This window comes from Atractosteus spatula, chromosome 15 (assembly GCF_055471065.1).
Source record: "Atractosteus spatula isolate fAtrSpa1 chromosome 15, fAtrSpa1.hap1, whole genome shotgun sequence".
NCBI lineage: Eukaryota > Metazoa > Chordata > Actinopteri > Semionotiformes > Lepisosteidae > Atractosteus > Atractosteus spatula.
Window position 1 is genome coordinate 3,694,421 of NC_142720.1, and position 12,076 is coordinate 3,706,496.

General features: G+C 49.6%; 1 protein-coding gene across 1 annotated transcript in view; it reads right to left on the reverse strand.

Annotated features, from left to right (window-relative positions):
- Window positions 1–6,440: 6,440 nt before the first annotated feature.
- Window positions 6,441–12,076, reverse strand: part of LOC148819849 (RAC-gamma serine/threonine-protein kinase) — a 98,940-nt gene continuing 93,304 nt past the window's right edge. The window contains exons 11-14 of the mRNA XM_088933784.1: window positions 10,484–10,698; window positions 10,046–10,133; window positions 7,676–7,778; window positions 6,441–6,627 (exon numbers count right to left, since the gene is read on the reverse strand). Of these exons, the coding sequence (XP_088789910.1) occupies window positions 6,542–6,627; window positions 7,676–7,778; window positions 10,046–10,133; window positions 10,484–10,698 (492 nt within the window). The 3' untranslated portion in view covers window positions 6,441–6,541. The remainder of the gene's footprint in view (window positions 6,628–7,675; window positions 7,779–10,045; window positions 10,134–10,483; window positions 10,699–12,076) is intronic.

The window sequence follows — 12,076 nt, forward strand, 5'->3', positions numbered from 1 at the left end:
CCTTCAGCAGAACACTGAACAGCAACGTCCTCCTTCTGGAAATACAACACTGTATGGAAGACAGCGGGTTGAAGAATAAGAGGAGTGAACTGTAGAGACCACAGGTCTCGCAACCGAACTGACACCTTTCATGGCAAATACTGACGGACCGCCAGCCAGGACCGACCCGGCGGCAGGGCGGTCAGCTGGACCACGGCCGTGAGGTCCAAGAGACAGGGTGGCCGCAGGGCACCGAGGACGGACGCCGACAGGGGGCGACAGAGAGGAGTGCGCCCTGCAGGCCAAACAGAGCCTCTACAGGCCAGAACGTCTGGACCCCAGGCTCAAAAAGCTACACCCAGCAGCGTGAGGGTGGCCTCCTTGAACACGGGGGGCCTGCTTACTCTCGGAGCCTCAGCAGTGTTTACGCAAGTTAATGGGCCTGTCTTCTGCAATCCTAGTATGTAGGCTCTATATACCTGTAGCTACATACAGTGGATAAACCAGCACCAGCGGCACTCCAAACCCAGCTGAGATGTCTTGGGTTGAGATTGCAAAGCTCACGTCCAGCAGGCACCAATCTAGGCTCCTCTCGGCCTCTCGCACCAAGACCGCTGTAGTGGAGTCAGGCCTCTCCAGGGCTGAGCTCACCCTGAAGGCAAGGCGCAGGGAGGGGCAGCAAGCACAGCTCGAGATGAGTCTGGGCGACAGCAGAGAGGTTCTGAAAAATGATCCCACATCTGAACGGAAGCGGTTGCTGAAACACTCAGCCCACGGGGTGTCAGCAGCGCTCGGGGAGAGCACGGGCCACTGCGCCAGGCTAGCTTGTTCAGGTCAGGCGAACAGTCTCGGTCATTTCCCATCAAGAAGACAGACGGGGCTTACGGGCCGAGGAGGGAGTGAACGCTATCCGTGCACTCGGGCGAGACAGCCGCGCAGTCCCTGCCACGTCCCCTGCACTCTCCCCATTCACAGCCAGATCCCTGCAGATTGATCCATGACCTCCCAATCCTATTCCACTAGTCAACAAAAACAAGCAATGTTTCCCCTTTATCAGCACACAAGGCAAGTCCAACATGCAAGGAAAAGAAGATATCTGGCCCCTCACTCGGGAATATACTCTTAACTGGAATACATTTTGCCTCATCAGTGCAAGTTAACATACTTTCCACATGTCTGTCCAGCAGCTTTCTGCCACCTGTATGATCCCCATCACGAGCAGCAGCGCAGGATTCTCAGACCCCTGGATCACAAGGCAGGAACATGATCTGAGGGAACCTGTCCCGAATGCAGTGATCTAAATGTTTCTCTGTTTCATTAGTTTTCTCTGCATTGCAGAACTTTTATTTGCTCCTATTTATGGATCTTTCGAGGTTTTGTTTTTAGAATAATTTCAGTCAAATCAAAAGCACCACACAGTGACAGGATGAACCAGACCCAGGCAACACATTTTCAATGGTGGTGGACAGGGAACTGGGTTTCTCAGTTTCACTAAAGAAAAGAAATAGTTCAGAAAGACAGCTTGAGAATCAAGATTTTGCTCTTAACCTTAACCTGTCCTTTGGAAAAAAAAAAACTGGCCCAGTTTTTACTGACAGTGCTCCTTGAACAAATAAGTCATTGAGTCAATCCTTTACTACAACTCCTGCCTGCATTAAATAACCATGCAAAACTCTAACAAATCAACATACTCATCCATCTTCCTTTTACCTGGCAACCTGCATTAACTCGACTATACTAGACTACACACCCATACCTGAAGCAACTTGACAATAAGACATGTCTAAGAGGACTTGGCAGGTTATCTCAATTACATCAGAATCTAGTGACTAGAATCAACGGGTTGTCTTGATCAGTTATGATCTCAGATAGTAACACAGGGGCGCCGTTAAAGAGAACCCCAGTCACCCAACCCTAAACCTAACCAATGCCTTACGTTTCCTACCATCGATTTCTCCCTTCCTTATGACACAACCCTTTGATTTTATGCCAACACTGGGAGATTCTGCAGTCTGGAACTTGACCGACTACCAACAGTAACATGAAAATACCCGAACAGATATCACACGCGCTGTTAGTGCGTAAAACACGTTGCTCATGTGCAACATCTGGAATGCCACAATCGCGGTCTCTCTCACTGTTGGCAGGCTGGGCTGGTTCATTTCCTCACACACAAACGCTCAACTCCTCTCCATCTTCACCAGAAATAACTCTGCGTACAACCCCTGCTCCACTCTCCACCCCAACAGCTCTCCCGCTCCCCTCTGTTCTGGGCACAGCAGTTCACTGCCTCCTGTACAGCCCCGACAGGCTCCTTCAGAAAGGGGTGCGACTCTTCTCCCTGACCTCCTCAGCCGGCCCTGCGGACAGGTACAGAGCCGCTCGTGCCCTCTGCTGTGCGCCTCATCTTACTACAACCCTGATCTTGCGCTTCACTTCAGACCCCATTGCATGCTCCCTGTGCTTTTCAGACTGATGGGACTGAACCCATCGTGGCTACTTCCGTTCTTCTTCGTGATGCTCAGAGCACGAGAGCTGGAAAACCTGAACGCCTGCTTTTCACACATTGAGAAGAGGTGCTTCACATCAGCAGAAGCACGCTGGCCTGTTGAAATGTAACGACTCCTACATACTTTTATACCAGCGCTAACAGACGCTTTGAAAAGTCCAGGCAATGCATCTCACATTAAAATATCTGTGATCTGATGATCTTCACAAGCCTGGCTGCTCCGGATCATGGACTGGTCTCTCCGGGACCTGAAGCTACAGATATCCAACCACAGCTTTTGTGCTGGAGAGAAAGACCCCCCCCTTCCCTGCGAGAAACCAGAATGATCAAATGCAATGTGACCATAGGCAGGGAGGAAGCGCCACAGACAGAAGAACGAGAGAACAGTCCCACACTGGGAAGCACCTTGTGTGTCAGGGTGGAACTACAGGCAAGTTAATCACCTTGACCTTGCTTTTATAATGCTTAATAACCATTCATAACCGTGTGCCCAAAAATGTTTGCAAACCTTATTGATAACCATTCTAATAATGTTTCTATTTCCAATACATCTTCCTCTCGCAGGGGAGGAACTGTACTGCTGGGGGAGTCAGAACACGCTAATGCGCCGACAGTAAGATGTCACGGCTGGCTGGCTCCGCAGACAGCTATCCTTGCGGTCTAATGGACAGACAGTGCCACTGGATGCGTTATAAACACAAGAACCCCCCTCACCCCATCCAAATTAACACCCGGGTAAATTTCTTGAAGTTGTCCGAACTGTTCTTGTAAACATAGGAAAGAAAAAATGCTGACATATTCACTTAACCTGTGCAAAACGATAATGTTTACGGCACAAACTTCAACAATGGGATCACAAACTGAGATTAAGGAAGAGCTTAACAGGGAAGAAACTCTTGGATGATTCATCTTGGGGCTCCCAAGACGTCTTTTCAAATTTCTTAAGTGTTTATAGAAAAATGCAGTTCTTAACTGTTCTTTAGCACTCACTGTCTTGCAAGCATTATACAAATCTGACAAAGGCATTAATATTGTAACGTGCAGGGTCTGGTGTTCCCCTGCCTGCACAAACAACTGGAAGGCCAGGTATTGAGAAAGGACTTCAGTGACTATCTCTCCTCCAGCAGGTTGCTTAGGTCCATGTTGGATGTTTTTCTCCCAAATCATGTTTGAACAAGGTGATGCAGGATTTTTATGTTTCATTAAAGGACTGACTGGAGAAAAACTAAAGGGGAGGAAATTGAAGATAAAGATATAAAGCAGCCCTGCTCAAATTCTCAACTTCCCCCATGAGAGCTCTGAGAGAATGCCCTGCCGTCATCCTGTATCCTGACTCTGGGGTCCTTCTAGAAGGAGCAGGGAGAGTCAGGCGCGAGCCCTGAGTCCCCTAAGGCTGTCGGAGAGAGCCAGGTGACCGTGAGGTCATCACGCCGCGGAGGAGTGGAATCACACAGCGACGGCAGGCTGGCTCTGTTCTCGCTGGGCTGCGTGTGAGAAGAACAGGGGGCGGCCATCACGAAGTCCTGGTGTGCCAGAGTGCGTCACAGCGCCGCAGCTCAAACCTTCGATGGAGACTGAGGGAGACCAGCTCCGGCCTTCAAGCAGCCTGACCAGGAAAAGAAGACAGGGCTCGCAGGGCTCTGCTCGACAGCGGGCTCCTACCGCCTTTGTGCCAGCAAGCCTCCCCAGACACCCCAGAAATCCAGAGAGCAGACTCTCCACGACCAGCGAGCTGCCTGTTGCTAGAGCACTGCTGGTGCACAGCGGGACCTGGCCTGGAAAAGCAGGGGAAAGGAAGTGTGTTTCTGCGGCACAGCGTGCCTCCCGAGATGCCATGCTCGCTAGGTGCTGTATTTACAGTGAAACGGGTTCAGAAAGAAGACCTGCTGAGCTCCCCTGCCCCACACACGCCCGCGCGGAACCAAGCGCTCTGCTCCCCGATAGGGGAACCTCCAGCTCGAGCAGCCCTTCTCCTTTGGAAAAGAACAAATCAAAAAGCAACACAACAAAGTGTGTCAACAATATCAAAACGACGGTGCCCTGCCCTCCCCCACCCAAATTCACAAGTCTTTACAGTCAAAATAAATACTACTAAGACATCCCGCTGCAGGCTTCTTGTCCCATATTTTGGTACAAAAAACAAACAAAACCAAAACGCAAAAGCTAACAAAATGTGAATACAAATAAAAAGGCCTTAGTAACACCCATCTACATTCTTCAGACCTGCAGTGGTGCCTTTTGGACCAGAGACAAACTGGACAATAATTTGAATAATAATAATAATAACAATAATTATAATAAGTCAATTTAAAAAAAATAAATAAAACATGTCTAGAAGTAGATGCAGGACACAGTCTGGTGCAAAAACGCCCCCCTTTGTGTTTTAACCCAGCAGACCGGAAAGCTGGGAACAGCGCCCCCTGCTGTCGCCCAGCCGCTCGGCAGGCGCGCTGTGTCCAGGCGTCCCGCGAGCGGAGCACCCTCGTGTGCAAACTGAGGACAGCACCTCCGCCCTCACCCACAGGTTTGTTTGTTTTTGTCAGCTGGCTGTCAACACAATAACACAAAACTTGCTTGTTGTCTAGCAATGATATGTCAAACAAACAAAAAAAAAGCATTGCATATTTACATCAACGGAGAGGAGGAGGAGGAGGAGGAGAAAAAACTGCCATCAGGGCCAAAAAAATCACAGGTACAAAAAAAATCAAAACAAACACCACTTGCAGCCAGTGCCATTTAAAAATAATGGGGTCCCCCAGCCTTCGCAAGGACAAGTACCTTCGTTTCCTTTCATACAGCAGCGGACCTGGACTCTCCGACCGGCCCGACGCAACGCACCCAACCCCCCGTCTCCCCTCGGACGCGGATCGCCTGGCTCGGGGATCGATGGCCTGGCTCGGGGAATGACTGAAGAGGTAACTGATCACCCGCCTCTGTGCACTGGGGTACCACCTCACAAGGCCTTACAGACTGGGACCAGTCCTGGGCACTTCGGGTTCACCTTCATAGAGGGGACTGTATGGAAATGCTTTTCTTTTACATACTTTGCTTATTTACTCAGTGAGTGGGCGTTTATCATGTGCCTTTGTGCGAGGGGAGTTGCAAGATTTTGAACCCTGCTCCATTTGCACTTGTTTACCCAGGAAGGCAAAAATACAGCAGCGTCTCAAATGACTTGAGAGCAGAAGAGGCTGTTTGGTCTGGCCGATACCCCTGGTGTTAAAAACGGGGCTTTCCTGACCTGTGAGCAGGAGTGATTTCAGTGCTGTTATCAAACTAAACGCACAACGTCCCTAGGTAGCTTGAGTGAGGCGGCAGTTCTAAATCAGAAACATTTACCTGCTCCTCTCCTTTAAATTGTGAAAAATAATTTTGTGCGTTTTAGCTTGTGTCAAACGGTAACGATGCTTTAACAAAACCCCAAACTGCTGCTCTGCTCGTAGCGATTCAGCCACTGCAGCAGCCAACGGAACTAGATACACAAGGACACGCGTCACAGCAACACAAGAGCAGGTTGAAGTGCCGGACTGCTGTGGAGTATATTTAGACACTGCGCGACTCTGGCCCACTGAGGTTTGGCCAAGGTGACTACTGGGAAGCAGGATTCACTCCCCCGCAGAGGGAGGGAGTGTGATGTGAAGCACAACACCTCGCACCCGGAGCCAAGCGATCCGCCTCTCATCACAGCAAAGACAGCGTCCTGGTGTTCTTGTTCCCAATCCGGAATGTGTATGGCTTCCGCAAAACTACTACGTGAGCCCACAAAACGAAAACAAACACAAAAAAATGCACTTTGCAGCTGACATCGATGCTGCATCTGTAAGAGGCTTTAAGGTCAGGCAGCAGGGATTCTGGCTCCTCTCGCAAAATCCCAAGTCCCTTCAAAAACAAGACCAAACGTTTCTCCTGTCTATGTAAAAAAAAATAAAGACACGGGAGAAAGATCAAACGGGGAGAAGCTCGAGTGGTGGCAGCCGCGGGGCGGCGGCGTTGAAGACTCGATTTCCGGTGGCTGCCGAGACCGGCGGGGGGCAGGACTGGGGCCTGCTGCTCCTACTCCCGGCCGCTGGCAGAGTACGAGAACTGGGGGAAGTGGGGCCTTCGCTCGTTATCCATGCAGTCCATTCCGTCCTCATCAACTGCGGAGGAGAGAGAGTCAAGGCTACCTGGGGGAAGGTGCACCCAGCCAGCACGTCTCCAGTGCTCCCAGAACAAACATGCAAACTCCACGCAGAAGGAGCTGCGGTCTGAGCTGTGCTGCTGCAACACTGATGACCAGCTTGTGGCAAACCACTGCTTTTCATGGCAAGGCTCTGGTATCTTACTGCCTTATTCACATGGAACGTTCTGACAAGCCTGCCAGCTTCAGGACAGGGACCCGACGCATCGCTGCAGAGAACGGTATTAAACTTCTTTCTTTCTTCACCACAGTAGCTGATTGATTACCTGACATTTTTCTGTCGCCAAATTAGCAAAGCTCAGGCCAATGGACAGAGGCAGTAAAGAAGGCTTTTAATGACTGCTGTTCAGGCAGATAAAAGGAGGCAATCCCACAGGCTTACACACATACCGTACCTCCGAATGCGTGCAAATGGAAGCACAGAATTCGAATTTCTACAAAAGGAATGACCATACACGGCTGTCTGGTGAAGGGGCATGCGCAATGTTGCTACACCAGCACTGTTAAAAATTAACAGGCCAGGAGGGAAAGAGAGCAGATTTACATTACACTGCTCTTGAAAGAAAGAAAAGCAGAACCCTGATTTTGCAGAGCCCTGTTCTCACTCTTTAAGAGATCACTTTATTAGCCAGATACAATTTCTTGCATTAGGAATTCCTTTTTCGCAGACCCCAGCTTGCTCTCCATGAGACACAGACTCACAGAAAGGAGAGAAGCCTGGGGGGTCAGAGCGCAGGGTCAGCCATTGTACAGCGCCCCTGGAGCAGCTGGGGTTAAGGGCCTTGCTCAGGGGCCCAACGGAGTAGGATTCCTCTGCCAGCCACGGGATTTGAACCGGCAACCTTCTAGTAACAGGCGCAGATCCTGAGCCACAGAGCCACCGCTCTGCCCCCAATTGTTTTTTTTTTTAAGAAAAACTTTTTTGAAAGGAAACTGTTCTGCACTCAAGTTACGACTCCGCTGAGTCAAGTAGACGAAATATCCTAAACAAATATAAACATACTCACATTTCTCAGGGGGAGTTATTGTAATCGTCTGTGCAGTGAATTCTTCATCAAAATACCTGGTATCTGTCTCCGACGACACCTGAGGCTTGAAAGGAGGTATCAGCTGTGAATAAGAAAAATGAGTCATGGAGCCGGCAGACACAGACTTCTGTTACCAGTGACTTACAGAGACTGCAGGGGTGAGCTGTGCATCAGGCCCTGCTGGTGAAGAGTCACAGGCAGCAGGACCCCAGTTTTCCATCTCATCTAAAGGACAGAGCACAAGACACTGCTGACGCAGGGCGAGTCAGTGACAAACTCCTACTCCAAGGACAGATCCCTCACCACAACATGCCTAGGGCCTTTCTCTACATCCGTATAGACCACAACAACCAGTTCATGTCTTCTCAACCTGAGGGAGTATCCTCCTTAGCTCAAAGTTCATTTCTAGAGCCCTGCAACACCCTGCAGCTCAAGCCGATGTGCAAGAACACAGAAAAAAGGAAAACACATTATGAAGAAAGGCAGAAAAAATAAAAGCGAAAACAGTGAAACAACTGCAAACAAAAGTATTTGGCTGAGTTTCCTATGGATACACTTAATTCCACAGCTCCACAGACACAGAGAACCAGTCTTTCAACTGTGCTCATGTCATCACAGGCAATGCGGCAGGGCGCTGACAAGACAGTGCAGACTGTGTGAGGACGCAGTCGGCAGTGATTTGACCCGGAAGCTGATGTGCAGAATCTGATTTAAGCCATATTCCATGAGTGCAAAGGGATGTTTCAATGCTAAAACAGGACTGAAAACTATAGCAGGGGTCTCCAACCCTGGTCCTCAAGAGCCCCAGTCCAGTTAGTACAGGGGTCCCCAGCCCTAAAACTGGAGAGCCCCAGTCCAGTTAGTACAGGGGCCCCCTGCCCAGATACTGGAGAGCACCAGTCCAGTTAGTACAGGGGCCCCCTGCCCAGATACTGGAGAGCCCCAGTCCAGTTAGTACAGGGGTCCCCAGCCCTAAAACTGGAGAGCCCCAGTCCAGTTAGTACAGGGGATCCCAGCTCAGATACTGGAGAGCCCCAGTCCAGTTAGTACAGGGGTCCCCAGCCCTGATACTGGAGAGCCCCAGTCCAGTTAGTACAGGGGTCCCCAGCCCAGATACTGGAGAGCCCCAGTCCAGTTAGTACAAGGGTCCCCAGCCCTGGTCCTGGAGAGCCCCAGTCCAGTTAGTACAGGGGTCCCCAGCCCTAATACTGGAGAGCCCCAGTCCAGTTAGTACAAGGGTCCCCAGCCCTGGTCCTGGAGAGCCCCAGTCCAGTTAGTACAGGGGTCCCCAGCCCTAATACTGGAGATCCCAAGACCAGATAGTACAGGGGTCCCCAGCCCCGGTCCTAGAGAGCCCCAGTCCAGATAGTACAGGGGTCTCCAACCCTGGTTCAGTGATAACCTCTTATATATATAGAAATCAGATACCAAGACAAACACTGTTTCATACATACAGATTATTAACAAGAGAGGAACCAGTGCAGATCCCTGAAGCATTCTAGTACAAACAGCTGTTGAAACAGAAGTATAACAATCAAGTGATACAGTGCTCTTTAGCACAAGTAAGACTGAACCATCAGAGAACAGTGTCAGTAATGCCATTTGAATCTTTGAGATGTTTAAAGAGGATGCTGTGATCAACGTCAAATCAAGCAACACCAGAATGGCCAGGGAACTCGAACCCACAGCCATTAACAGGCCATTCACATACCTAATTAAACCCAGTTCTGCGTTATGCTATCAACATGCAGACTAAAATCTTGCCTTGTCTATGTAACAAAGTGAAGGCAAAACACTCCAGAACCTTTGTTACAAATGGCAAATTTGAAACTGGAACACTGTAACTAAAGACATCTTGATCTACAGAAGGACTCTTCTTCTTAGATAGGGGGCTCACAACAGCCTGTTCCACGACTGGAAGAAAAGCACCAGACATGAAAGAAAAGGGGTGATAAGACTCCCTCAAAACTAGGGAAAGAAAAATAAAACCCGAGCTCAGTGCTCTGTTCCAGAACTGGGCTACAGACAGAAGTGGCTGAAACAGCGGCCATTCAGCTGCCCTTGTGAGAAGCATCATCACACCTTTGGAAATTAAATTAGATATGTTAAAATATGGGTTTACACTGTTTTAGCCACCCGCAATAAAAAATGTTCATTGATAGACGTAGACAGCTTAGAAACTGTTTAACATAACACAGAGAGCCAAATGCACAATGAAAAACATCTGATTGAATTTACAAACGGTGGGAACTGATTCTTCCCACTGTCACACTGCTGTGTAACCCAGGAGCTGCAGCAGCCCCACCCTGGACATGACGAAAAACCTCTTCCAGCAGCAGAGAGCCTTACCTTCTTATCATACACATCCTGCCAGTTTATTCCTGCGAAAAAACTGTGGCGCATGATCTCCTTCGCATCGTCCGGACCTCCTCCAAGTCTGCAAAAACAAAACATCCTTCAGCAGGAAACCCAAGCACATTGACAGCATCTAAGGAAAAAAAAAAGTCACAACTGCAAAGCCAACACTTAATTCGAACATCTGCCAGGGCTGACGTTCAGTCTCACGAGAGCGTGAGTCAGATCCGATACACTTAAACAGGCCACCCCTCCTAGCTGGGGTCGCTGTAACACCTACTGATATAGAAGGATAAATCAATCTTCTAATGCTACAAAACCAAACCAGCCAAATGTGCACAACAGCAGTCAGGAGCCAGTGGCACCAGGTGACAGCCAAGCTGTACAGCGAGCAGGCCTCATCCAGACAGCAGGGGGCAGTGCCACACGCACCTTTTGTTGGGATCCTTGATGAGGAGGCCGGAGAGCAGTGATATTGCATCGGCAGAGAGCGTCTTGGGGAACTTGATGTCCTCCATGAGGATGAGCTCGAACAGCTTCTCGTGGTCCTGGTTGTAGAAGGGCAGTCGGCCACACATCATTTCATACATGACGACGCCTAGCCCCCACCAGTCCACCGCGCGCCCGTAGTCATTGTCTTCTAAAACCTGCAGGGAAGAACGAGCCCATTTCTTATGGTCTGAGATATTCACCCACTGCAAATACAACCACCAAACAAGGTGGTGCTCCTGGGCTTTTCCAGAGCGCAACCCCTGACTGCAAATCCTCCATGGCTGGAAGGAGATATGGTCCCCCAGCGCACCTCTGCTGGTGCCCGTTTAGCCTGCATGACCAACACCCACAGACTGAGGAGGAGGTAAGCGCTCAGCCTCCCCCTCGCTACCCGAAGCAGAAATCCTGGCTTATTTAATGGAAGGAGGGAGCGGAACTCCCTCTTCCACAAGAATAAACTCCAGCAGCCATGTCACCCTGCAGCTCCAAGCCTGCAGGGTGACAAGCCATCCAGGTCCTGAACAGGCTCAGTGGGCTGCAGGGTAAGATGGCTGCTGATTTACTACTCATGGGCTCCTAATAATCCCCATCTCTGAACTGGCTTCATCACTCTGCTCTCCTCCCCACTGAGAGCTGGTGTGTGGTGAGCGTTCTGGTGCACTATGGCTGCCGACGCATCATCCAGGTGGGGCTGCACACTGGTGCTGGAGGAGAGTCCCCATTACCTGTAAAGCGCTTTGAGTGGAGTGTCCAGAAAAGCGCTATAAAAGTGTGAGGAATTAGTAATTATTAATTCATTAACAAAGCTGGAGCTGCAGGGGCAGGCCTGCGTCTCCCGTCCTGGGAAACCAACCAACCATGGGGACATGTCTCGTGCCAGCAGGGCCCGCCGTTGAGATCTGATTTGGTTTTTGACCCCTGACCTGCGGCACAGGGCTCAGGCAGGCCGCCAGCCCACAGCTGTGCGTCAGGAAAGAGCTCAAGAAAGAGCTGCCTTGTCTCCTGTTCATTTGGATGAGGTTTCAACATCCATCACGGCACACAGTGATTAATACATCTACCTAATGACAACCATGATTGGACGCAGGCCAGTTAAGCATATGCTGCAAATCTTGTGAATAACGACGGCACATCTTTTAATCTATACTGTGAGACAAACCTGGATGAAAATTATCCCACTCTCCCTGTCATCTCAACTCTCCTGGAATAACAACACAAGTTTCTGGGTTTTCTGAGTACCAGATGTTACATCCTCCAAAACCTTCAAGATAACTACAATACAAGCTGTCAAGAAGGATGTGACAAACCATTCAGAAACAAGCAACAAAAATAGAAATATACTGTACATTTGTATACGGTATTTTCTTACAATTAACTAATCTAGAATGATGAATGACATCTGTGTCAGACTGACTGACACGCTGAATAAAGAGTATAATATAAGTTCAGTAAGAAGAGAGCCAGACTTTTTTACCTAAAGTAACAGCTGTTCTCCGATGAGGTAGAGCTCTGCCACATTAAAATGAGCAGCCC